The sequence below is a fragment of the Podarcis gaigeae genome (assembly GCF_964106915.1).
Source record: "Podarcis gaigeae genome assembly, chromosome: 2".
Classification (NCBI taxonomy): domain Eukaryota; kingdom Metazoa; phylum Chordata; class Lepidosauria; order Squamata; family Lacertidae; genus Podarcis; species Podarcis gaigeae.
Window position 1 is genome coordinate 121412536 of NC_139679.1, and position 27284 is coordinate 121439819.

General features: G+C 46.9%; 3 protein-coding genes across 17 annotated transcripts in view; 1 reads left to right on the forward strand and 2 right to left on the reverse strand.

The window, feature by feature from the left end:
• The window catches only part of LOC310837292 (uncharacterized protein), a 530615-nt gene that overhangs the window by 313943 nt on the left and 189388 nt on the right, over nucleotides 1-27284 (forward strand). The window lies entirely within an intron of this gene.
• Nucleotides 1-27284, reverse strand: part of LOC310837226 (uncharacterized protein) — a 74293-nt gene that overhangs the window by 13380 nt on the left and 33629 nt on the right. Inside the window, exons 1-4 of one of the 15 annotated variants that reach the window (XM_083723383.1) lie at nucleotides 18444-18895; nucleotides 17309-17614; nucleotides 2335-2367; nucleotides 1948-2073 (exon numbers count right to left, since the gene is read on the reverse strand). The exons of 8 other annotated variants lie outside the window; for them this stretch is intronic. In XM_083723383.1, coding sequence (XP_083579509.1) covers nucleotides 1948-2068 — 121 coding nt within the window. In that variant the 5' untranslated portion in view covers nucleotides 2069-2073; nucleotides 2335-2367; nucleotides 17309-17614; nucleotides 18444-18895. Of the gene's footprint in view, nucleotides 1-1947; nucleotides 2110-2334; nucleotides 2433-6719; nucleotides 6821-9492; nucleotides 9974-16870; nucleotides 17055-17308; nucleotides 17615-18443; nucleotides 18896-27284 lie in introns of those variants that run through there. 6 more of the 15 variants (XM_083723384.1, XM_083723386.1, XM_083723381.1 and 3 more) reach the window with 6 other exon arrangements.
• Nucleotides 13011-16869, reverse strand: LOC310838036 (uncharacterized protein). The gene is made up of 3 exons (XM_083725400.1): nucleotides 16754-16869; nucleotides 15123-15600; nucleotides 13011-15038 (listed from the first exon to the last, which is right to left on the reverse strand). The coding sequence occupies exon 3, from the start codon at nucleotides 14597-14599 to the stop codon at nucleotides 14078-14080; it is 522 nt and encodes a 173-aa protein (XP_083581526.1). The 5' UTR covers nucleotides 14600-15038; nucleotides 15123-15600; nucleotides 16754-16869; the 3' UTR covers nucleotides 13011-14077.

Below are 27284 nucleotides of genomic sequence, written 5' to 3' on the forward strand. Positions count from 1 at the left end.
GCCAGAGCTGGGCTCAGGGCAGCTAACACCAGTAAAATTACAATAAAACATAATAGGTCCATTCAGTCCCTCATCTGGCAATTGCTGCAGCTACCAGCGAGTGTCAGAAGATTCAGGACGCAACCTAACATTATGCTATGGAACTGATTGAAAAAGAATTTTCTTCACACCACCATTCATGGGCGTAGCCAAGGAGGGGGGGGGCAGCTCCCCAGATCAAGTATAACATTAGAAATACATAACTAACTGACCAATCATGCTGGTTCTGCCTCCGTAACAAAAGTCCTGCCCACCCACCAAAAATCCCGCACCCATGCCACCATTGAAAAACATTCCTTTCCTCATTTATGAGTGGCAATCTAAATTATTTGATTATCTAGAATTGGCGAAAATGACACAGAAAATAAGAAACTAAAATAGCATAAAATTTAATAATGATTGGGATAAATTCAGGGTATACATGGAAACAGAGACAAAAGAAAAACAAAAATAATAACAACAATAATAAAAAATATGTAAAAATCACAGTAGGTACGAGACAACGCTTGTGACGCAAAAAGTTTTTTAAGGAAAAGAAACTGCACATAGAAAAATAATATAATACTTTCCAAAATCGAGATGAAGGGAAGTCAATTAGTGTTATGTGAGTTAATGTAAGTTGACTTGTTTATGTTTTATGTATTTTTATGTTTTCTTTTTCTTTTCTCTTTTTTCCCCTTGGTTGTGTATTTTGTATGTCTGTTGGAATGTATGTTGTTTTTGTCTGTTATAACTCAATAAAAAGGATTTTAAAAAAACAAAAACAAAAAAACATTCCTTTCCTGTTCTACTTTTTATCTCTCACAGCCCAGAACTCTTGCCCTGCAACCTTCCCGGTTTTCTTGCCAGGGGAGCTTCCTCACTCCCAACATCTCCCCTTCTCCATTCTCTGTAACTCACCAGATCCCTCTGGAGGTCCTGGGAGGGAACAGTTTTTACAGTTATACCCAAACTAAAATAACCACCAACCCCAACTAAACATATAAAGTAAAGGTAAAGGTGACCCCTGGATGGTTGAGTCCAGTCAAAGGCGACTATGGGGTAGTGGCACTCATCTCACTTTCAGGCTGAAGCAGCCGGTGTTTGTCCACAGACAGCTTTCTGGGTCATGTGGCCAGCATGACTAAACAGCAACGGGACACCGTGATGGAAAACATTGCACACAGAAATGTCATTTACCTTCCTGCCGCAGTGGTACCTATTTATCTACTTGCACTGGTGTGCTTTTGAACTGCTAGGTTGGCAGGAGCTGGGACAGAGCAACGGGAGCTCACCCCGTCACAGGGATTCAAACCGCCAACATTCTGATCGGCGAGCCAAAGAGGCTCAGTGGTTTAGACCACAGCGTCCCTAAACATTTAACTAACACCAACTCGACAAAAACAAAACAGGGGAACCAAAACTAGAACTGTTTAAAACATTATAAAACATTTTTGCCATTTGCCCCCAGCCCAAGAATTGTTCCAGCAATGTCCCGGTGGCCTCCCAGGAGCCTCTTTAGGCTTTTCAAGGTGAGTCTGGGCTCCGCCGCCTAGGCCAGGTGGAAATGGGCCTTGCAGCAGGGAGCAGGTCTCCCTTCCAGCCCTCAGGGAATGGTAGGCATGGGAGTGACCTGAAAGCAGGTCCTAAGGAGGCTGTGGAAGCCTCATTATGCGTGGAGCTCCCAGTCACAGTTTCCATGGTAAAAGTGGGGTGTCTTCCTCCTGACCCCCACCAGAGAAGAAAGGAGGAGTGCTGCCTGAAAATGATTTTTTTCACCCCACCATTAAAAACCTTTCCTTTTCTGTCTACCTTTTATCTCTGCCAACCCAGAGCTCTGGCCCTGCAGCCTTCCTCGTTTTCTTGCCAGGGGGGCTTCCTCACTCCAAACATCTCCCCAGGTCCCCCTCTCCATTCCCTGCAACTCACCACATCCCTCTGGAGGTCCTGGGAGGGAGCATTCAGAGGGGGTGGGAGACAGCCTGACCAGGTCAACCGTCCATCTTCCTCCTTCCATCCTCGCTAGGTTTGCAGGATCAGACACTTTCATCCTTTCTGAGGAGCTCAGAAGGCAAAACAAGCAGCATTTTCCTGGGATGGAAAAAGAAGCAAAGGGAGCCTCAGAAGCTGCAGGGATTCCTCTGCCCTAGCTATTCTCCTGCCGCTGGAGCTCAAATGGGGCATCCCCAACAGTTTTTAAACATGTTTTTGTGATTCCAAATTAATCTGTCTGCTTCCTCTATCCTTTCTTAAGGCTGGCATGGTTCACACATTATTGACCGGAAGGTACAACCCATTGAACTCAGTGGAGCTTACTTAGGAGTAAATCTGCAAAGGACTGCTGTGCATATTCTTCCTCTTCTGACACCCAGAAACACATCGGTCCTCTTCCCCTCCCTTCCTCCAGTCAAGACCTTCTTGCCTCCCCCCCCCCCCGTCTTTTCTGCTCACTCAGAGGAGGGTCCATCCATTTCTTTTCATTCCCTCCCCCCCCAAACCCCCTGGAACTCAGCTGACCTATCCCAGCCTTAACAGGTACTGGAGGTGGGGAGCCCCAGCTCAGGTCATTTCTAGGATCACAGATCTTTGAAACTATTTTACAGAACTCAGAAGTTTAAACAAACTGCAGGTTCCTGGGAAGGCAGAAGTAAATGTAGAAAGCAGAAGTAAATAGAGCCTAAAGGGATTTTTCTTGCCACCGTTTCCTTGTTTCCACTCTCCATCCCTCTGCTTCTGATTTAAAAGAGAGGTAGAGCTCAACTGCATACTGATGAACACCCAGCCCAAACCCCCTTATGATCTCTCCCAGCGGCTTCATGTAGATGTTTAAAAGCATGGGGGAGAGGACAGAACCCTGAGGCACCCCACAAGTGAGAGCCCAGGGGTCTGAACACTCATCCCCCACCACCACTTTCTGGACACGGCCCAGGAGGAAGGAGCGGAACCACTGTATAACAGTGCTCCCAAATCCTTTAAGACAGTCCAGAAGCATGTCTTGGTTGATGGTATCAAAGGCCACTGAGAAATCCAGCAGAACTAGGAAACAACCTAGCTCGCCGGAGATCATCGACCAGAGCGACCAAGTTAGTTTCAGTCCTATGATGAGGCCTGAATCCCGATTGGAAGGGATCCAAATGGTCTGCATCCTCCAGGCATGCCTGGAGTTGTCCAGCCAGATGGATGGGGTATAAATAAACTCCTCCTCCTCCTCCTCTTCTTCTTCTTCTTCTTCTTCTTCTTCTTCTTCTTCAACCACCTGCTCAATCACCTTGCCCAAGAATGGAAGATTTGAGACTGGGCAATAGTTGGCCTTATTGGCCGGGTCCAAATATATTTGTTTAAGAAGCGGTTTAATAACCACCTCTTTCAATGGGTCTGGGAAGGCTCCTTCACAGGAGAAACCATTCACCATACCGCAGAGCTCATCACCCAGCCCTTCCCAGCTCGCTTTTATGAGCCAGGATGGGCAAGGATCAAGGAAACTGGTGGTTGGTTCACTTGTCCAAGCAGCTTGTCCACATCCTCAGAGGTAACATTGGAACTGATGCAACTTGACTAGACAGGACTCCAGCATGTTCCCACCCAGGCCCTGTTCCCATGGTGGAGTCTACGTCTTTCCGAATCCGAGCCACTTTATTTGTAAAATACTTTGCAGGAGAACTTGGGTTCTTTACCAGGCCCTAATGGCGCAGGTTGTTGTGTTAGATTGCGAACTACCTGAAAGGGTCTCCTGCTACTGTTTACTGCAGATGCAATAGAGGAGGTGAAGAAAGTCCTCTTCGCCATTGCTATTGCCACTTGGTAGGCTCAACGTTGAGCTCTAACCTGTGTTCAGTCCAATTCAGAATGAGTTTTCCACCGCTGGTGCTCTAGCCATCTCAGAGAACGTTTCATGACCCTCAGCTCTGGGGAAAACCATGGGGCTGTCAGGGCTCCATGCAATCGGAGAGGGCCCTTTGGAGCCAGACAGTTGATAGTCCTAGTTAACTCCACATTCCAGCAGGCCACAGGGAATCAGCTGAAAGGCCATCAACATGGGATAAAACATCCCCTACCACTCTCTCTGGAAACCATTTGGATCCATTAAGTGGTGGGGGAGGACCATCAGAATTGGTCCCACCTCCCTACAGTGGGGAAGGGTCGCGGAGAAGTCCAGTTGCACCATGAAGTGATCCAACCATGGAACTTCTTTTGTTTCGTTTTTACTTAGTGTCAGATCACCCACATCCATAGAGGTGAACACCAGGTCTAAGGCATGTCCACGACTATGAGTTGGGCCAAACCTATTCAGGGACAGCCCCATGGAGGCCATGCTTTCCACGAAGTCCAGAGCAGCCCCTTGTAAGGTTGTGTTGGCATGGATGTTAAAATCCCCTAGGACAACCAAACTATGTGTCTCCCGGAGAACATCCGCCATTACCTGAAGCAGCTCGGGCAGGGAATCCTTGGTGCAGCAGGGTGGTTGGTGCACCAAAAGGAATCCTGTACTGTCCCTATTGTCCAACTTCCAGAACATTCACTCGGAAAACTGGGTCTTCCCAGTAAGACGCCTGGTGTAAGCTAATGACGTCCTAAAAATCACTGCAACCCCCCTCTCCACCCATATAACCTGGGCTGCTGTGCATAAGAGAAACCTGGTGGACAAGCAGCAGCAAGAACAGGCTCATCTGCTTCATCCTACCAAGTCCCTGTTACACATGCCAGATCAAGTCCTCCATCCATGATCAAGTCGTGGGTGACAGCGGTGTTGTGAATCATTGACCTGGCATTGCACAGCAGACCTTTAGGTCATGTTGGTCTCCCTTGCCGATTCCAGTATCCTCCCAGTCAAGACCAGACCCGGAGGCAGGGATAGTCTTCAAACACCGACTAAACCTGCCTCCTCGGTAATGAGATGGTCTGGTCTTAGTGTATCTCCTCCTCACTGATATCAGGTGTGCCAGTGCATCTCCCCCTCCCCCCCGCCCAGCCTGTGTAACCTGCCCTAGCTATTCTGTTGGCTGGGGCCGACTGCCAGGAAGCCCTGACTCTCTCCCCTTCAAAACAGAACACAAACTATACAATAAATCAATAAAACAGGAGAAACTACCTAAAAACAACTATTCACAATTATTCTGAAATTAAACTAGTCCCCAGCGCTAACTAAATGTTTATCCCACACCCAAGAGAGCAAAAACAAAATAAAAAAACAAAAAACGTAAAACGCCACAGATTAAAAACTATTAAAAACCCCCAGAGTTTGTTCCAATGAGTCTGGGCTCATCAGGACTCACAGCAGGGCAATGGCCTCCAGCCTCCCAGGAGTCTCTTATGGTTCCTGCTCCCAAGGCCAGGTAGGAAAAGGCCCTGCAGGTGTTAATGGAAAAATCCGAGGGCTCCCTTGGACAAAAAACAAAGAAACCAACCAGGATAACTTGGAGCAAAACAGCAGCCTGTAGGCTTGGCCTTTATTGATCTGTTGCAACAGAGTGCTCCCCTCACCTGCAGGAGAGAGGAGGGACCCAGAAAAATGGTGTGCAAGGCCTTATAAAGACTTTTGAAATTGCCATCCTGCAGATCAAGACCACCCCCAGAAACATCATACATACATCACAGAAGCGGTGTAACTTAAGACCACCTCTCAGATACATCACACCTACATCACAGAAAAGGCGGTCTAAAACAGAAATATTAATATTGTTTTTTCTCCTGTTATTGTTTATCTCCTGCCTGGCAGGTTACTTGACTGGATTTCCTGGGTAGCCTGGCCAGTCTTTTGTAATGATAAATACTTAGTTCCTGGGCCAGGTCACAGGCTCACACCCTATTCAAATACAGACATACTCTTAAGACAGGATTTGTGAAGGAAAAGACAATGGGGAGGCTTTTCCATTTTGACCTTGCAGAGAAAAGATTTGGTTATTTTAGGAATCAAAATGGTTCCAGGTTGGCCTTCCTGTGCTGATCTATATATGTGCTTGGTTGGCACACTTATGAACATTGCCATATATTTAAAACCATAAAATTCCTATGATACGGAAGGGGGGGCATGCCTTCTTCACCTTCTTCTTCGCTACAATATATCCATTTATTTCCAATTGTCAATGACAAAAGGGAGTAAAATTTATAAAATTCATAGAAACTCAATGTCCCGATTTGCTCAATTTCTCTAGGACCATCACACCTCCCCTGTCCTCCATAATCCCTCAAGCAAGGTGTCAAGACCCTAATCCTGTCAAATCACTCTGCCAAATCTTTCCTCCAGGCAATGCCAGTACATGGACCATTGTCTTCTCATCACCAGTACTCAGGATGTGTTTATCTGCGCATATCTCTAGCCCTGCATATTCCCCCCTCCCTCCTCCATATGTTAATCCTGTGTAACCCAACCTCTTCTTAATGTATTCATGATGTAACTGGGATGTATTTTGCACTGTATCCTGGGACATGGAGGGAAGTTTTAAAAATTCATGTCACCCCTTTCTCGCTGTTCAATCTCGCCTTGAACCTGTTGCGCAATAAACTTGGATCTTCTCCAGCTTGCTCCTGTCTCCGGCTGAGCTCATTTTCCTCCGCAGGGACCCACAGACTTAGTCCGACGAGCTGGGTGGCAGAGTAGCCTCGCACCCAGATTTTTACCGTAACACCTATCACACAGGGAATGGCCTTCAGGACCCACAGCAGGACAATAGATAAAACACTATAGCCCCCCACACCCTTACCTGGGAGTAAGGCCCACTGAACTCAGTGGTGCTTTCTTCTGCATAGACACTTAGATACTTACTAGATGCAAGGCAGCAGCACCAGACGAATCCACTGGGCTGGATCTCCCCCTCCAACTCAGCTACTTACTAGATGCAAGGCAGCAGCACCAGACGAATCCACTGGGCTGGATCTCCCCCTCCAACTCAGCTACTTACTAGATGCAAGGCAGCAGCACGAGAGGAATCCACTGGGCTGGATCCCCCCCTCCAACTCAGCTACTTACTAGATGCAAGGCAGCAGCACCAGACGAATCCACTGGGCTGGATCTCCCCCTCCAACTCAGCTACTTACTAGATGCAAGGCAGCAGCACCAGACGAATCCACTGGGCTGGATCTCCCCCTCCAACTCAGCTACTTACTAGATGCAAGGCAGCAGCACGAGAGGAATCCACTGGGCTGGATCCCCCCCTCCAACTCAGCTACTTACTAGATGCAAGGCAGCAGCACCAGACGAATCCACTGGGCTGGATCTCCCCCTCCAACTCAGCTACTTACTAGATGCAAGGCAGCAGCACCAGACGAATCCACTGGGCTGGATCCCCCCTCCAACTCAGCTACTTACTAGATGCAAGGCAGCAGCACGAGAGGAATCCACTGGGCTGGATCCCCCCCTCCAACTCAGCTACTTACTAGATGCAAGGCAGCAGCACGAGAGGAATCCACTGGGCAGGACCCCCCCTCCAACTCAGCTACTTACTAGATGCAAGGCAGCAGCACGAGAGAAATCCACTGGGCTGGATCCCCCCCTCCAACTCAGCTACTTACTAGATGCAAGGCAGCAGCACCAGACGAATCCACTGGGCTGGATCCCCCCTCCAACTCAGCTACTTACTAGATGCAAGGCAGCAGCACCAGAGGAATCCACTGGGCTGGACCCCCCCCCCTCCAACTCAGCTACTTACTAGATGCAAGGCAGCAGCACGAGAGGAATCCACTGGGCTGGATCCCCCCTCCAACTCAGCTACTTACTAGATGCAAGGCAGCAGCACCAGACGAATCCACTGGGCTGGATCCCCCCCCCAACTCAGCTACTTACTAGATGCAAGGCAGCAGCACCAGAGGAATCCACTGGGCTGGACCCCCCCCTCCAACTCAGCTACTTACTAGATGCAAGGCAGCAGCACGAGAGGAATCCACTGGGCTGGATCCCCCCTCCAACTCAGCTACTTACTAGATGCAAGGCAGCAGCACCAGACGAATCCACTGGGCTGGATCCCCCCTCCAACTCAGCTACTTACTAGATGCAAGGCAGCAGCACGAGAGGAATCCACTGGGCTGGATCCCCCCTCCAACTCAGCTACTTACTAGATGCAAGGCAGCAGCACCAGACGAATCCACTGGGCTGGATCCCCCCTCCAACTCAGCTACTTACTAGATGCAAGGCAGCAGCACGAGAGGAATCCACTGGGCTGGATCTCCCCCTCCAACTCAGCTACTTACTAGATGCAAGGCAGCAGCACGAGAGGAATCCACTGGGCTGGATCCCCCCCTCCAACTCAGCTACTTACTAGATGCAAGGCAGCAGCACCAGACGAATCCACTGGGCTGGATCTCCCCCTCCAACTCAGCTACTTACTAGATGCAAGGCAGCAGCACCAGACGAATCCACTGGGCTGGATCTCCCCCTCCAACTCAGCTACTTACTAGATGCAAGGCAGCAGCACCAGAGGAATCCACTGGGCTGGATCCCCCCCCCTCCAACTCAGCTACTTACTAGATGCAAGGCAGCAGCACCAGAGGAATCCACTGGGCTGGACCCCCCCCCTCCAACTCAGCTACTTACTAGATGCAAGGCAGCAGCACGAGAGGAATCCACTGGGCTGGATCCCCCCTCCAACTCAGCTACTTACTAGATGCAAGGCAGCAGCACCAGACGAATCCACTGGGCTGGATCCCCCCTCCAACTCAGCTACTTACTAGATGCAAGGCAGCAGCACCAGACGAATCCACTGGGCTGGATCTCCCCCTCCAACTCAGCTACTTACTAGATGCAAGGCAGCAGCACGAGAGGAATCCACTGGGCTGGATCCCCCCCTCCAACTCAGCTACTTACTAGATGCAAGGCAGCAGCACCAGACGAATCCACTGGGCTGGATCTCCCCCTCCAACTCAGCTACTTACTAGATGCAAGGCAGCAGCACCAGACGAATCCACTGGGCTGGATCTCCCCCTCCAACTCAGCTACTTACTAGATGCAAGGCAGCAGCACGAGAGGAATCCACTGGGCTGGATCCCCCCCTCCAACTCAGCTACTTACTAGATGCAAGGCAGCAGCACCAGACGAATCCACTGGGCTGGATCTCCCCCTCCAACTCAGCTACTTACTAGATGCAAGGCAGCAGCACGAGAGGAATCCACTGGGCTGGATCCCCCCCTCCAACTCAGCTACTTACTAGATGCAAGGCAGCAGCACGAGAGGAATCCACTGGGCAGGACCCCCCCCCTCCAACTCAGCTACTTACTAGATGCAAGGCAGCAGCACGAGAGGAATCCACTGGGCAGGACCCCCCCCCCAACTCAGCTACTTACTAGATGCAAGGCAGCAGCACGAGAGGAATCCACTGGGCTGGATCCCCCCTCCAACTCAGCTACTTACTAGATGCAAGGCAGCAGCACGAGAGGAATCCACTGGGCAGGACCCCCCCTCCAACTCAGCTACTTACTAGATGCAAGGCAGCAGCACGAGAGGAATCCACTGGGCAGGACCCCCCCTCCAACTCAGCTACTTACTAGATGCAAGGCAGCAGCAACAGAGGAATCCACTGGGCTAGGCGCTGGGGTGGATCCCCTCCCCCGTGCCTTGCAGAGCCAGACTGATGCACTGGGGCAGTTACAAGCAGTAATCAAAACCGGAGCCTCAGGGATCGCCCTCCCCAAGTGGAAACAAACAGGGACTGCTCCGAGAAAATGCACATGGGGGGAGCGATAGGCCACCCCCCCTGCCCTGCGTTGTGATTGGCCCAAGACAGGAAGCGGAAGCTCTTCCTCCTCTGTCTACGGAACTCCCCTTCCCCTCTAGGAATCTCGGCCCTGTGGCTGCTGTTAACCCTTGCGGAGCCGAGTGGCAGGAACCTTTTGGCTGCTGGGGCGGAGAGCGAGGAGAGGCGCCCGGATTCTGTCTGGAAAGCCCTGCAGGATCAGGCCCCGAGGGCAGCAGGATCCTCTCCCCCAGCTGGTTCCCCATGCAGGATCCAGTGACCCCTAAGAGCCATAGTATCATTATTATTTTTTATTATATGTACAGTATATGCCTCCTTTTCTCCAAGTCTGGGAGTCAAGGTGGCTTTCAGATAAAGCAGGAAGACATATATTATCCTTAAAAAGGAATTCTACTCTAATAAAGATAGAAAGAGCTATTGAAGACATAAAACATAAACAATAAACATAAAAAGAAGCAACAAGGGGGTCATCTCTCTTGGACCTGGTCCTCACCTATAGGGTGGAACTGACCCACGAAGTATTTATGGAACTGACCCACGAAGTATTTTTATTATGTAGCAGGAACCCCTCCCCCCCATCATCCAGTTTGTGCAAACTTCACTCACACTCGCGCGCTGCATGCGCCACACTTCTGTTATAAATTCATAGAAAAATCAACCATACATGGGATTTGCACTGTTCCATTTTTATTTTATTCCATGTGACAAGGACTATCAAAGGGGGGTGGCTTGGTTCTGGTCAGCCATAATCCCTTCACCATCTCAGCACATCCACAGGAGCCCTGCCCAGTTGTTATGCCAACCCTGATGGTCCTAGACAGAAGACAATCAAGATCACAAAGAACTTCCATATAGGAGTGGATTCAGCTTGGACTGGAACAAAGGACAATGATCAGATCTTCCCTCAGGGGGCAGAAAACTGCGACTACCTTTTGTCTTCAGAGAATAATTCCTGGGAGGGGGAAAGGGGAAACCAGCCAGGTGACAGGACACTCAGGTTACCACCACAACTCCTCCCTTCTGTAATGTATGGCTCCCTCAGCCCCTCCTTTCTGTAATGTATGCATGATGTTTCTGGGGGTGGGCTTGACCTAGGGCAGGGGTCTGCAACCTTTAAGACAAAAAGAGCCACTTGGACCCGTTTCCGAAGAAAAAACAACTGGGAGCCACAAAACTCGTCATTATAAAAATAACTTTTTTGTCACTTTTTTATTATTTCTTTGTTTGACCCCTCAGAATTACTCCTCATAGAAATAAACGTTAAATTGACAAGTTACCTTTTTGTGTGTGTGTTCTTCACTCCCCTTCAAAAGAGTGACCAGCGTACATGCCCCCTTTCAATGCAGTGACCAGCGTACATGCCCCTTACAATGTAGCGGGCGGGCGGGAAGGTGACGTCGGGATGGTGCGTGACTAACACACACACCGCCCCCATGCAACGTCACAGCCAGTACAGCGCCTGCCACAGTGGGGAGTGTCGGGACACACAATGCGCCTCCTCCCCTTGCTAGTATCCGCCCCGGAGCCGTGGCAAAGGTGTAAAAGAGCCACATGTGGCTCCGGAGCCGCGGGTTGCAGACCCCTGACCTAGGGGATGGGAATTTCAAAAGTTTTTATAAGGTCTTGCACACCATTTTTCTGTGTCTTTCCTCTCACCTGCAAGTGAGGGGAGTACCCTGTTGCAACAGTTCAATAAAGGCCAAGCCTACAGGCTGCTGATTTGCTCCAATTTACTCTGGTTGGTGTCTTTACTTTTTGTTCAAGGGAGCCCTCGGATTTTTCCGGTAACAATTATTATTATTATTATTATTATTATTATTATTATTATTATTATTATTATCATTAAATTTCCATACCACCCTATATGTGCAGATCTCAGGGCAGCTCACAATATAAAATCAGAATATAAAAACAAAATACATAAACAAAAACATCCCAATAACACACCCCCCCCCCCAAAAAAAACCACCAAGTACTGGGATCTTTGTGAGGAAGTGACCCTTTCCAAGTAGAATGGGATCCTGTCTTCCTGGGTTTCATGAGGCAAAGGCAAGGGAAAGCTGAGTGGAGTCGGTGACGCACTCTGGACGCCCCCCCCCCCCAAAAAGGACACATGTTTAAAGCAGAGCCAGCTTGGCCAGAACCCATGGACATCATCATTACCATTTGTATTAATGTTATGGTTTTTTTGTGGTTTTTAAAAAAATATTTATTGACATTTTGGAAATAATACAAAATAAAAAATTAATGTTATGTTTTTGGCCTTCCTTTTTCCAGGACGGGAAGTCAAGGCAGGTTACTGTTAAATTGGAAAAGAAGTGATTAAACTTCAAGAGAGTTAAAATATATATGGATATAAAGGACTATTAAAAGTATTGATATCAAAAATAATAAAAGGACAGCAACACCAGCCTTTTCCTCAAAAACAGCCAGTTCCCAGAAGCTTATTTGGCATAAGGTCTTCACCTGCCGGCAGCCCCTCTGACTTCTCTAGGGCAGGAGTTGCAAACTCTGGGACTAGCCTAATCCTCCATGAATGGGCCTCATCCTCCTTCCAAGCCGCTATGCTTCCTAGGGGAAGAGATTCTGTAGTTCATGTGCTGTAGGAAGTATCTTATCTCCTCAGGTTCTGGAGTTAACAACTGGTGGACAGAAACGCTTTTCTAACCACTTTTTCTAACCCATGCATTATTTAAAATTATAATACATATAAAAGCACCATGAAACATCAAACATTAAAGACTTCCCGACCCAGGGCTGCCTTAAAATCTCTTCTAAAAGTTGTGTAGCAATTTATCTCAATGACAACTGATGGGAGGGAGCTCCACAGGGTTTGGTTTGACCAACACCTACACGACCAGTGTAGGAACGATAAAATACAACTAAAATCAGCTTAGGCCCTTAAAATCTCCAGTTTCCTTAGGATAAATCCCTCAAAATTATTATAAAGATGCGTAAGTGCAAAATATGGAACGTTAAATACAAGGAATGTTTTATGTGCCAAAGGAAATAAACTATGTATTTGTAAATTTACGTAACTCTCCTCTGGAAATCAATCTGCAGCATAGCAACCATAAGGAAGATTTCTGTGTTTTGCAGCTTCTGGAAACACCTGAGAGATTAATGTCATATCCTATGGGACGGATACGGAAGAACAAAGATGTGTAGGAAAAACTGGAAAACGAAAATGGGGAAGTAGGCACCCCACCTGGGAATAAGCAAGAATATTAAACAATAAAATTATATACACTTACATATACAAATATATAATTACATATGTCCTTGTGCACGCATGCTACAAAAGCAGGATCTGATTCAAGTTGTTTATTATTATTATTATTTATTAACATTGTGTTTATGATCCAAAGCCCGCCCAAAGCTTCAAGCCCAAGGGGTTGACTGTCTCGGACACACAGCCCAAACAGGACAAGCAATGTGTAGCTGCAGGTAGGTAGCCGTGTTTGGTCTGCCGTAGTCGATACAAAATAAAAAAAATTCCTTCCAGTAGCACCTTAGAGACCAACTAAGTTTGTTATTGGTATGAGCTTTCGTGTGCATGCACACTTTGTATCTGAAGAAGTGAGTATGTCCATGAAAGCTCATACCAATAACAAACTTAGTTGTTCTCTAAGGTGCTACTGGAAGCAATTTGTAGTTTTGTTCTTTATTAGTAAAGCACTCCGTTACATCAACAAGTTTTGGGGCCACAGCAGGACCACAGGTCCAGCACCAAGGGCCTTCTGATGGTTCCCTCAATGTGAGAAGCTACAGGGAACCAGGCAGAGGGCCTCCCATCAGATGTCAAAGAGATGAGTAACCTTGAAGACATCTGAAGGAAGCCCTATAGAAGGAAACCTTTTAATGGGAGATGTTTTTATATATGTTGGGAGCTGCCCAGAGTGGCTGGGGCAACCCTGTTAGATGGGCGGGGTACAAATCATGGCTGTGGTGGTGAATAAAAAAAGAAAGCTGGTAAAAGACTGTAAATACCTCATCCACACTGGACTTTAAGGTGGACTTGAAACTGCTTGTGTCTCTATATTTTATTTTGCCTCATCTACACAATATCTCTTTCCTTGTCTAATGCAAGCCCACTCTTCGCCCTCCTACGTTCAGACTGCCATGATGGAAGGAGAAGCCAATAAACCAAGAAAATCTAATACAAAACCCTGCTACTCAACTGTGGACATTAGGAGGCAGACTAGGCTCAAAAGGCCTCAGAACAAGCAAAAGCCTATGAATAAACAGAGGGAGGTAAGCAAGATTAAAACCAAACAAAGATAAAGAAGCAATTTCTAACACTGAGTACAATCTTTGGTTTGCTTCCCGTAGGAGATCTTGATGTGACTGAAGATCTTTCCCCACTCCAAAACCTTCTAAGATGTTTTCCTATGATTTCTTTGATGCCGAGTAAGGGAGCTACTGTGAGAAAAGCTCTTCCCACACTGCAAACAGTCGTAAGATTCGTCCCCTGTATGAATTCTTTGATGTTTAGTAAGGTGGCTGCGGCAACCAAAGCTCTTTCCGCATTCTAAACACTTGGAAGGTTTTTTATGTCTTGTGAGGCGGATACTGTCACTAAAGCTCTTTCCGCACTCGCAGCATCTATAAGGTTTATCCCCTGTATGAGTTCTTTTATGTCTTGAGAGGTGGCTACTACTAACGAAGCTCTTGTCACATTCCAAACATTTATAAGGTTTTTCTCCTGTGTGAGTTCTGTAATGCTTCGTGAGGGAGCCATTGCGACTGAAGCTCTTTCCACACTCCGAACACTCATAAGGTTTCTCCCCGGTATGAATTCTGTGGTGCTTCGTGAGGGAGTCACTGTGCCTGAAGCCCTGCCCACAGTACAAACATTTGTAATATGGTTTGTGCCCTGTGTGGGTTGTATGATGCATATTAAGGGAGCTACTGTTACTGAAGCTCTTTCCGCACTGAAAGCACTGATGAGGTTTCTCTCCTGTATGAGTTCTTTGATGCAAAGTAAAGTGACCACTCTGACTAAAACTCTTTCCACACTCCCAGCATTTATAAGGTTTATCCCCTGTATGAGTTCTTTTATGTCTTGAGAGGTGGCTACTACGAATGAAGCTCTTGTCACATTCCAAACATTTATAAGGTTTTTCTCCTGAGTGACTTCTTTCATGCAAAGTAAGGGAGTCTTTGCGACTAAAGCTCTTTCCACACTCCAAACACTCATAAGGTTTGGCCCCTGTATGAATTCTTTGATGCTTCGTGAGGGAGTCACTGTGCCTGAAGCCCTGCCCACAGTCCAAACATTTGTATGGTTTTTCACCTGCATGAATTCTTTGATGCTTCGTAATGGAGTCACGGGACCTGAAGCCCTGTCCACAGTCCAAACATTTATATGGTTTTTCACCTGCATGAATTCTTTGATGTTTCGTAATGGAGTCACTGTGCCTGAAGCCCTGCCCACAGTCCAAACATTTGTAATTTGGTTTGTACCCTGTGTGGGTTGTATGATGCCTATTAAGGGAGCCGCTGTTACTGAAGCTCTTTCCGCACTCAAAGCACTGATGAGGTTTCTCCCCTGTATGAGTTCTTTGATGTGAAGTAAGGTTACCACTCTGACTAAAACTCTTTCCACACTCCCAGCATTTATATGGTTTTTCACCCGCGTGCACTCTTTGATGTGAAGTAAGCGTTGAACGATAAGGAAATCTCTTTCCACACACAGTACATTCATGCTTCTCTCTGCAAATCTGATTTTCATTAACCTGAGAAGCGGTGGATTCCCTCCCCACCTTCTGCACTTGGGTCCCCTCATTTCTGTAGGTTCCAACTTGTACCCGCAGTTTCCGTTGCACATTATGCTCCTCCACTCTTTCACGAGGCACTTCGGATGTTTCTCTTTCAGTCAGGATCCCCCAAACACCTCCTAATGGATTAAAAATGAAAACTGGTAAATGCTGTGTCTCTATCAGGCCTCATCCACAGAGGACTTTTAATGCTGATGCATCTCTATTTTTCATTTTGCATCATCCCCAGAAAATCCTCCTAATCTAACTGGCAGCTTGCCCTAACCTCTCTTAAATTCAGAAACATAATGTAGAACAGAGTTTCAACCTTTTCCTGGCCTTGGCACCCTTCTGCCCTTGTTTTGTTCCTGTGGCCTCCCATCCAATCCTACAGGTAGAAAGGTAGCTATTCAAATGTTTTGATTGTAAATAGAACGGCGTTTCTGTGTGTTGCTCTGGTTTCACCAGAAGCGGTTTAGTCATGCTGGCCACATGGCCCAGAAGCTATCTGCGGACAAACGCCGTCTCCCTTGGCCTATAGAGCAAGATGAGCGCGCAACCCCAGAGTTCTCTGTGACTGGACCTAACGGTCAGGGGTACCTTTACCTTTTAAGAAAAAGTGAGACATTCCAGGATCGAATCTGAAAACTGGGATGACTTTTGTAAATCTGGGACTGTCCCTGGAAAATAAGGACACTTGGGAGAGTCTGCAAAAGGCACACCAGGAGTTCTGTATATATGGGAGTATTTTAAAAAGCAAGTGGTCCTTATCTTGTCTCAGGTGCCAAGGAACAATCAACGGTGCATTTTCAGGCTCCTGATACATATCCTTTGCAGTCACATCCTGGTCCCTGCATGTCCCACCCCTGAAGCCACATATGCAGGGCAGGACACGGTTTGAGGAAAATGGCTTCGTGGGCTAGAGAGGGACTGCCGCCATGACCCACAAGTCTCTCACTGCTGACCTGGCAGCTTGGCTGCTGCAAACCAACAAAATCTGTCTGAATACTCAGCCCATTCAGTCCCTGATCTGGCAATTGCTGTAGCTACCAGCAAGTGTCAGAAGATTTAGGACCCAACACAATATTATACTCTGAAAAAGAATTTTCTTCACACCACGATTCATGGGTGTAGCCAAGGAGGGGTGGGGGGCAGCCCCCCAGATCAAGTAAAACATTAAAAACACATAACTGACCAATCACGCCGGTTCTGCCTCCCTAACAAAAGTCCTGCCCACCCACCAAAAATCCCGCGCCCATGCCACCACTGAAAAACATTCCTTTCCTTTTCTACCTTTTATCTCTCACAGCCCAGTAGTCTTGCCCTGCAGCCTTCCTCGTTTTCTTGCCAGGGGAGTTTCCTCACTCCAAACATCTCCACAGATCCCCCTCTCCATTCCCTGCAACTCACCAGATCCCTCTGGAGGTCCTGGGAGGGAACATTCAAAGGGGGTGGGAGACAGCCTCACCAGGTCAACCGTCCATCTTCCTCCTTCCATCCTCGCTAGGTTTGCAGGATCAGACACTTTCATCCCTCTTGAGGAGCTCAGAAGGCAAAACAAGCAGCATTTTCCTGGGATGGAAAAAGAAGCAAAGGGAGCCTCAGAGAAGCTGCAGGGATTCCTCTGCCCTAGCTATTCTCCTGCCCCTGGAGGAGCTCAAATGGGGCATCCCCTCAGCAACGGTCCCCAACAGTTTTAAAACATGTTTTTGTGATTCCAAATTAATCTGTCTGCTTCCTCTATCCTTTCTTAAGGCTGGCATGGTTCACACATTATTGACCGGAAGGTACAACCCATTGAACTCAGTGGAGCTTACTTAGGAGTAACTCTGCAAAGGACTGCTGTGCATTCTTCCTCTTCTGACACTCAGAAACACGTTAGTCTTCTTCCCCACATTGGCACCTGTAAGAACAGAATCCTGGACTACATGGGCCTTTGATCCAACAAGGTTCTTCAAATGTTCTTTAGCCCAGGAGAAATTACCAATGCGCCTTCTAGTGATCTCATTGATGGTACACAAACGATAATTCACACCTCTGCTAGCTACAGATTAAGGCGAAAAAGATCCTTGTACAGAGCTTTCTGGCCTGGATCCAGCAAGGCTATTCCTCGTTGGTGAAATGCACAGACACCTCATCGAAGCTCACCGATCCCTGGAAGAAGAAAACCATTCCCTTCTTTGTAAGCACTCCAAGGTAAGGTGTTGTCTTAAGTATGATACTTCTAATACCCTTCTGGGGTATCTAGAGGCCGTATAAGAGATCTCTCTCAGGCGATCTCTATCGGTCAGAGGAAGCAGAGCCCAAGCAGAGTACAGTGGTACCTCGGGTTACATACGCTTCAGGTTACAGACTCTGCTAACCCAGAAATAGTACCTTGGGTTAAGAACTTTGCTTCAGGATGAGAACAGAAATCGTGTGACGGCGGCAGCGGGAGGCCCCATTAGCTAAAGTGGTGCTTCAGGTTAAGAACAGTTTCAGGTTAATGGAAAGGATTTGCTGAAACAAGTAATAGAAGTGAAATACAAAAAGGGAGGTGAGAGGAAGTCGAGGAAATAAGGGAATGAAAGATAGACTAATGAAATGGTATGCTATATGTTTTTAAATTGTTGTTGTTTTGTTTTGTTTAATTTAGTTTTAAGATTGTGTTTTGTATTGTTTATTGTATTGTTTTTTTCTCTTTTGTTCTTGTTTATTGTTTGCCGTAAGTTCGAAAAGTAATAAAGATTTTTTTTTAAAAAAAAGAGAACAGTTTCAGTTTAAGAACGGACCTCCAGAACGAATTAAGTTCTTAACCCGAGGTACCACTGTATATTGATAGTAAAGCGGCTGGAAAGCCTGATCTTTATTAAGGGAAATAAAGTGTTGCAACATGGTCTCCACTCACCACACGCAGGAGGGAGGAGAACCCCGAAGTCCCTATAAGGACTTTTGAAATCGCCCCCCCCTTGCCCAAGACCAGCCCCCCAAACCTCATACATACATTCCTCCTCCTCCTCCTCGCCCTCCTTCCTCCGTCTCTCCTTCCCCGCATCTGACCCGGAGGCGGCAGGAGAGGCAGCCTCCCCGGCGGAGAAAGAACGGGAGAAGCTCCTCCGCGAGGAAGAAGAGGCGGAAAGAGGCGCCTCCGGGCAAAGCAGCTGCGTCCCACAGGAAGGAAGGAAGGACTGGCCCGGAACAGGAAGCGGAAGCTCCTCCTCCTCTCACGCAGGAATCCCCTTCCGCTCTAGGACTCTTGGCTCTGTGGTTTCGGCTTAACCCTTGCAGAGCCGAGCGGCAGAAACCTCTTGGCTGCTCCTGGCGGAGAGCGAGCAGAGGAGTCCCGATTTTTTCTAGAAAGCTCTGCAGGATCAGGCCCCGAGGGCAGTATCCTCTCCTCCAGCAGGTGCCCCATGCAGGATCCAGTGACCACTGAGAGCCGGAGTATCAATATTATTATTAAGATGGGTGACACCTGGCTTGAGAGCAGTACATGTGAAAAGGATCTAGGAGTCTTGGTTGACCACAAACTTGACATGAGCCAACAGTGTGACGCGGCAGCTAAAAAAGCCAATGCAATTCTGGGCTGCATCCATAGGAGTATAGCATCTAGATCAAGGGAAGTAATAGTGCCACTGTATTCTGCTCTGGTCAGACCTCACCTGGAGTACTGTGTCCAGTTCTGGGCACCACAGTTCAAGAAGGACACTGACAAACTGGAACGTGTCCAGAGGAGGGCAACCCAAATGGTCAAAGGCCTGGAAACGATGCCTTATGAGGAACGGCTAAGGGAGCTGGGCATGTTTAGCCTGGAGAAGAAGAGGTTAAGGGGTGATATGAAAGCCATGTTCAAATATATAAAAGGATGTCACATAGAGGAGGGAGAAAGGTTGTTTTCTGCTGCTCCAGAGAAGCGGACACGGAGCAATGGATCCAAACTACAAGAAAGAAGATTCCACCTAAACATGAGGAAGAACTTCCTGACAGTAAGAGCTGTTCGACAGTGGAATTTGCTGCCAAGGAGTGTGGTGGAGTCTCCTTCTTTGGAGGTCTTTAAGCAGAGGCTTGACACCCATATGTCAGGAGTGCTCTGATGGTGTTTCCTGCTTGGCAGGGGGTTGGACTCGATGGCCCTTGTGGTCTCTTCCAACTCTATGATTCTATGATTATTATTGTATTAATAATGGGCAGCCTTCATATCATCATCATCATCATCATCATCATTATTAATGCCCCACCTTTTCTCCAAATTGAGAGTAGGAGATCGTAGAAAAGATAATTTTTACCAGTGAACAGATTAAAGAGGCATTAAACTCTCATATGGTGAGAATATATGTATATGAATAACTATTTTAAAATAAACCAAATACTGTAATCATAAAAGAAGTAACCCGGTCTTCACCTCCCTCCACTGATCTGTGACAGCTTGTCACTGTAAGAAGAACCAGTTTTGAACAGGTAACTTGGCCTTTTCCCTTTCTCCTCATTCTGGGAGCCTATTTTGCTGATGAGCAAGTTACAGTGTTTCAAAGTAAATCAATAGTGTCGTGTTTAAGAGGCTTACACCTATATAAAATGCACACATATACGTTAAAATGCACAATAACAATTTGATCTCAACATCCTTAAAACATCCTTACTTAAAATATATAATAAAACAAGCAAGTAGAAAGGAATGAATATTAGAATCATAATTATAGAACTGCAACGTTGGATCGGACCCAGGGGCCATCTAGTCCAACCCCCTGCAATGCGGGAATCTCCGCTAAAGGAGACCGTTCCAATGTCCAACAGCTTTTACTGTCAGAAAGTTCTTCCTCACACTTAGTCAGTATCCCCTTTCTTGTAACTTGAAGCCATTGGTTCAAGTCCTACCCTTCTGAGCAGGAGAAAACAAGCTTGCATCCTCTTCCATGTGATAGCCTTTTAAAATATTTGAAGATGGCTATCATATCTCCTCTCAGTCTCCTCCTCAGGCTAAACATGCCCAGCTCCTTCAAGTGCTCTTCCTAAGGCTTTCGAGCTTGTCAAAATCCTTAAATTGTGGTGCCCAGAATTGGACACAGTATTCCAGGTGTGGTCTGACCAAGGCAGAATCAAGTGGTACTATTACTTCCCTTGACACTAATTCGGTTGATGCAGCCCAGAATAGAATTTTCTTTTTTTGCTCCTGTTGCATCACATGGTTGACTCATGTTAAGCTTGTGTTCTACTAAGGCTCCTGGATCCTTTTCCCGTGCACTGCTAGAAAATCAGTTGTCCCTTATCTTCTATTTGTGCTGCAGGTTCTTTCATTCTATTCAGTTCATTAAAAAGCACATAGTGTCCTCGGCAGCAACTCCCTTCTGAATACAGTGGTACCTCAGGTTAAGTACTTAATTCGTTCCGGAGGTCCGTTCTTAACCTGAAACTGTTCTTAACCTGAAGCACCACTTTAGCTAATGGGGCCTCCTGCTGCTGCTGCGCTGCCGGAGCCCGATTTCTGTTCTTATCCTGAAGCAAAGTTCTTAACCTAAAGCACTATTTCTGGGTTAGCGGAGTCTGTAACCTGAAGCGTATGTAACCTGAGGTACCACTGTATTCCTTGGGCTGGAGGTTGGAGCAAAGCAGGTGAACCACACGAAGCACAAATATATCCCCCCAAGACCCCTACCCTAATCTGGGCATTTCAGAAGGATAAAACTTGAAACCTCCATTGATACATACTTTTATGGTATTACTCCTAGAGAAAGTGGTGTCATGAGCCATCAAACCTCAGAAATACACTTTCCCCATTTCTTTTAAGCCAGGATTTTGACCTTCAACTTAAAGAATTATTGTGGCCTTAATCTTTGAAACCTACAGTAACTTGCTTTGAGATGACCTTCCTTGAAAAAGCAACTAAATGTGTGGTGTAGTGGTTAAGAGCGGTAGTCTCGTAATCTGGGGAACCGGGTTCGCGTCTCCGCTCCTCCACATGCAGCTGCTGGGTGACCTTGGGCCAGTCACACTTCTTTGAAGTCTCTCAGCCTCACTCACCTCACAGAGTGTTTGTTGTGGGGGAGGAAGAGAAAGGAGAATGTTAGCCGCTTTGAGACTCCTGAAGGGGAGTGAAAGGCGGGATATCAAATCCAAACTCTTCTTCATAATATCTGCCACGCCATCATTCTGTCGTGTATACTGCTAAGCAAACTATGTGATTAAGCAGTCTATGACTAACCTAAAAGCAGTAAATTGCAACCAGCACACGTGAGACCCCTTCAGCCTTTGTTTCCATGCCTTGCAGTTGTAAGAACAATCCTATCAAAAAAGCAAGTTCACCCCCCACCCAATCAGAACCAGAGACGTCATTGGCCAGAAAAATGAGAATCAAGGTAAGTCACGCTTAACCAATGTGTCTATTCTTTGACGTCTGTAAAATCACATTTCACAAGTGTGTCTGTGTGCATCTGAATGCTGGACTACATAGGATTTTGTTTCGACCCAACAGAGCTCTTCATACATTCTTTGTCATGGGGAAATTAAGAACACCCCGTCTAATTGATATTACACCAACAGGAGTTCACACCTTCGCTAGCTGTTGATCAAGGGGGAAAGGATCCTTATCCACAGAAGCCATAAATATCCATCATGACTTCCTTGTACAGCACTCTCTGACCTGAATCCAGCAGGGAGCATTCATCATCAGTGAAATGCAAGGACACCCCCCAAAGCTCATTGAACCCTGGAAAACAAAAGCAATTCCCTTAACTGTAGTTCATCCAGAGTAAGGTATGGAAACCTCTCCTCTGCAATGGGAAATTGGAGATCTTAAGTGTTCAGAAATCACCCAAAGCCAATGGAATTTACCCATTAAAGAATTCTAAGTTAAGTATTCTAACATAAAAAAATATGTACGGTAACTTGTCTGTGAGACTGCCCAATTTCTTTTCCTCCAACAGGGAAGCCAATGTAAGGGATTTAGTTTCCAGGAAACTGCACATTAGTTAGTTTCATGTTTGTTTTGGGGAAACTGGTGGAAAACATTATTAAAGACAATGACATAACCAAATGTATGTAAGCAAATTTATATAGTGCACTTTCAAGCAAAAAACATCCTAACTTAAGACATCTGCAAATGGGATCTGAGTTGGTGATGACTGAGAAGGAAAGTGACATTTGGGATCATAGCTGATAGCTCAGTAAAGATATTGGCACAGGGAGTGAAAGTAGTGAAATGGGTTAATGCCTTTTTTAGATTCAAAACTAAGCTGCCAATATCATAGTGCTGATATACAAATCTGTGGTGCAGCTGCCCTTAGAAAATGGTATGCATCCGGTTGCAGGACCTCAAAAATAATATTGTAGATTCAAAAAAACATTGGGAAAAGAACAAACAAAATAATTAAGGTGTTAGAAAAATATGAGGAATTACTATCTGGAACAAAGGCAATTATGGAGAAATATGATAGAGATTGTCAGAGCTGCCCGAGGTCCCAGCTCACAAAGGACCAACGCCAGTTCTTGTTATATATAAAAGTCTTTATTGAAGTTCAGTTTCGATTTCAAAGCCGCGGCGCGCAGCTCTACGTCTTGGACTCTAGACCGCTGAAGCTCCGTCTGAATCTCCTCCCCCCAGACACCAGTTTAAGACTCTAGCCTTGCTCCACCTCTTCCTCTGCTCTTTCCTCCTCTGGGTCCGCCTGTCCGCTGGGCTCTTGCCCTTTCTGGACTCTTCTGACGCTGAGTCCCCTGATTCTTCCCCCTGCCTCCGGCGGGCTTTAGGACCTGGTTCCCAATCCGGGCTTTCTGCTGTCCCGCGCGCCTGTACATTTGAACTTGGCGCGCGCGCCCAGCCGGCAACCTTTCTCCTGACCGTTACACTGCTCCTGTCACTGCATCCCCCCTCGGGAGGGCTAGCTGGACCTGACCTCCCCTCCGTTCCCTCACTCTGCGATAGAGGCGTGGCCAGCCCTGACTCATCTTCTCTCCCTGTTGGAGGAGACGCTGGCCCTGATACATGGGACTCTTCCCCCCCACTCCGCTCTGGTGGGGGAACTGGTCCTGATCTCCCGCTGCTGCTTTGGGAATCCCCGCTGGCCCCTTGCTTCTGGTGTGTCCCCCCCTGGGACCCCCCTTGCCCTGGCCATCGGCGCCCCCCTCTGGGAATCTTCTGAATCGCTGGAGAAGCTCATGGAATCTCTCGGGCCACTGTCATACTCCCCTACGCTGCCCTCAGATTCTTCCCCTTCGCTCTCCGTTTCCTCTCTCCCCTGTGTCTCTGCTCCTGAGCCCCTGACAGAGATGTATGCATGCTGTTTAGAAATAGGAGAGAGGGAGGTGTTTCTTCCTCTAGGATACTGTAGTCCCAGGACATTCAATGAAGCTAATTGTGTGCAGATTAAGGACAAACTAAAGGAAGCACTTCTTAACACTGTTAAACTCTGCAATTCACTAAGGCAAAATGCAGTAATAGCCACCAATTAAGAGAGAATTAGGCAAATTCGTAGCCCGTGCCAGCACCCATCAGTGCCAGTTTCTTTTGTCTGCCAACCCAATCATCTTTATTGGACACTTAGAAGACTATTTCATGCCACTCTTCTAAGGAATACGTCAGACAGAAAAATATGAGAGTTGTACATACTGGACTTGGTGGTCAACTGAAAAGTTACATTTTATTATATTATGTCACAGTGTTGATTTTGACATTATGAGAAGAGGCATCTAATTTTTGATAAGTAGTTTCTAGTAAATAACTTGCATTTGTTACCATACGGCCTGTTACGTTCACGTGCTTTTACAACTGACCATCAGCCATGATGACTGTGCGCTGCCTACACTTGTTTTGGGCAGTAGATTCCTCATTGCCAGTTCCTGGGAATCACCTAAAGAGGCATGTTGTACTGAGCTCCTGGTTGCAAATTTCCCAGAGGCATCTGCTTGGTCACTGGGGGAATAGTGTGCTGGACTGATCCACCAGCTAGGCTCTTCTTAGGTCATGTTCAAGGTTTCATGAGCAAAACCCCCTTCCTCAGAGGCTGCAGATTCAGGTCCCTCTGTTACTAGGAAGGACCAATTCCAGAGGTCCCCAACATCTTTCTCTGATTATCCTTCCCCTACCTTATCTGGATGCATGGTGGTCAAGAATTCATGAAAACATTGAAAATGAAGTCCCTAATTTACCCAAATGGGCAAGTGTGGTGAACAAACATGACCTGAGAGGCTAATACGTGTTTGGAGAGATTTATTTTAAATAAATCAACAGAAGACCAGGAAATGCCTTTTAACCTATGAAAGATATGAGTGAAAGGGTATCAAGCAGAAATCAGCGCACATTACATACTAAATGTGTAAAAATAAGCAACAGAATATGCAAATGATGCATGTGGAAACACAAAATATTAATATGAAACTTAACTTTTAAACTTATGTTTGTCTACTCAGAAAAAAGAATAGGCCAAGTCAAAATCATATCCAACTTAAGTGTTGCTCTCTCATATAGCTTACCAATATACCCAGCTGATCTAAATACACATCCACTGAACGAATCTCATGGACAGCTCAGTCAGCAAAGAATGGAACTCTTAAATCGCAGGGTTGTGGATTCCAGCCACAAAATCTCCACAGCACTTTTCACAGCAGGCAAGAGAATGGCATGAAGAACAGGGAGGTGTGGGAAGGGAGTAATTACAGTGGAACCTCAGGTTACAAACTTAATTCGTTCCAGAGGTCTGTTCTTAACCTGAAACCGTTCTTAACCTGAGGTGCACTTTCGTTACTGGGGCCTCCCGCTGCCAACTGAAGCTCTTGTCACACTACAAACATTTGTAAGGGCTATCCATTGTATGAATTATCTTATGGCTAGTGAGGTGACAAGTCTGAATGAAGCTCTTTCCACATTCCAAACATTTATAAGGTTTTTCTCCTGTGTGAGTTCTTTGATGCAAAGTAAGGGAGTCTTTTTGAGGGACGCAGGTAGCGCTGTGGTCTAAACCACTGAGCCTCTTGGGCTTGCTGATCTGAAGGTTGGCGGTTCGAATCCCTGCAATGGGGTGGGCTCCTGTTGCTCGGTCCCAGCTCCTGCCAAACTAACAGTTCAAAAGCACATCAGTGCAAGTAGATAAATAGGTACCACTCCAGCGGGAAGGGAAATGGCGTTTCTGTGCGCTCTGGCATTCGTCACGATCTTCCGTGCGTCATGCTGGCCCCATGACCCAGAAAGCTGTCTGTGGACAAACGGCAGCTCCCTCGGCCTGTGAAGCAAGATGAGCGCTGCAACCCCAGAGACGTTCGCAACTGGACTTAACAGTAAGGGGTCCCTTTATCTTTACCTAAGGGAGTCTTTGCAACTGAAACTCTTTCAACACTGCATAGAGTCCCCTGTATGAATTCTTTGATGCTTCATGAGGGAGTTACTATATCAGAAGCTCTCCCCACAGTCCAAACATTTGTAATATGGCTTGTCCCCTGTGTGGGTTGTATGATGCATATTAAGGGAGCTAATGTCTCTGAAGCTCTTCCAAAGCATTAATGAGGTTTCTCCTCGTATGAGTTCTTTGATGATCAATAAGGTGACAACTCTGACTGAAGCTCTTTCCACATTCAAAACAGGTATAAGGCTTTTCCCCTGTATGAGTTCTTTGATGCCGAGTAAGGGCGCCACTCTCACGGAAGCTCTTGTCACACTCCCAGCATTTATAAGGCTTTTCTCCTGTGTGACTTCTCTGATGCAAAGTAAGGGAGTCTTTGCGAGTGAAGCTCTTTCCACACTCCAAGCACTCATAAGGTTTGTCCCCTGTATGAATTCTTTGATGCTTTGTGAGGGTGCCTTTGTGCCTGAAGCCCTCCCCACAGTCCAAACATTTGTGAGGTTTTTCACCTGTGTGAGTTCTTTTATGTCCAGTGAGGATGCTCCCGTGATGTAAGCTCTTTCCATACATCAAGCAATCACACAATTTGTCCCCTGTATAAGTTCTTCCATGTCTAGTGAGGCTGCTCCTCTGACGGAAACACTTTCCACACTTCAAGCATTCATACGGTTTGTCCCCTGTGTGGATTGTGTGATGCCTACTAAGGGAGCTACTCTGATTGAAGCTCTTTCCACACTCAAAGCATTTATGAGGTTTCTCCCCTGTATGAGTCCTTTGATGCGAAGTAAGGGAGCCACTATTACTAAAACTCTTTCCACACTCCCAGCATTTGTGAGGTTTCCCCCCTGTATGAGTTCTTTGATGTGAAGTAAGGTTACCACTCTGCCTAAAACTCTTTCCACACTCCAAGCATTTATATGGTTTTTCATCCGAGTGCACTCTTTGATGTGAAGTAAGCGTTGAGCGATAAGGAAATCTCTTTCCACACACAGTACATTCATGCTTCTCTCTGCAAATCTGATTTTCATTAACCTGAGAAGCAGTGGATTCTCTCCCCACCTTCTGCATTTGGGTCCCCTCCTTTCTGTAGGTTCCAACTTGAATCCACAGTTTCCGTTGCTCCTTCTGCTCCTCAGCTCCTTCACGTGACAGTTCTGATTGTTCTCCTTCAGTCAGGAACTCCGAAACATCTCCTAATGGATTAAAAAGGAAAAGTGGTAAAATGATGTGTCTGTATAAGGTAGGGGTTGGCAATCTACAGCTCCTGGGCCACATCTGCCCGGGGGGGTCATTTAACCGGCCCCTGAGCCACCCCCGAACCCTGCCACGCGCTCTGCAAGTCTCTGCACGCTGCGCTAAACCATCGCGGCGACTCACTTCCGCGGCACTGGCGGGGCTTCCTATTGGATGCAGCAAACTCCTGCAACCAATAGGAAGCTGGAGGCGCCTTCTCCACACCAGAAATAGTGTCTGCGGGGGGGGGGGGTGTTCTCACAATCCTGCGCTCGCTGAGATCT

Bases quoted from the DNA above. Each gene is read 5' to 3' on its own strand.
- LOC310838036 (XM_083725400.1), bottom strand. From the start codon at position 14,599: ATGCATCATACAACCCACACAGGGCACAAACCATATTACAAATGTTTG.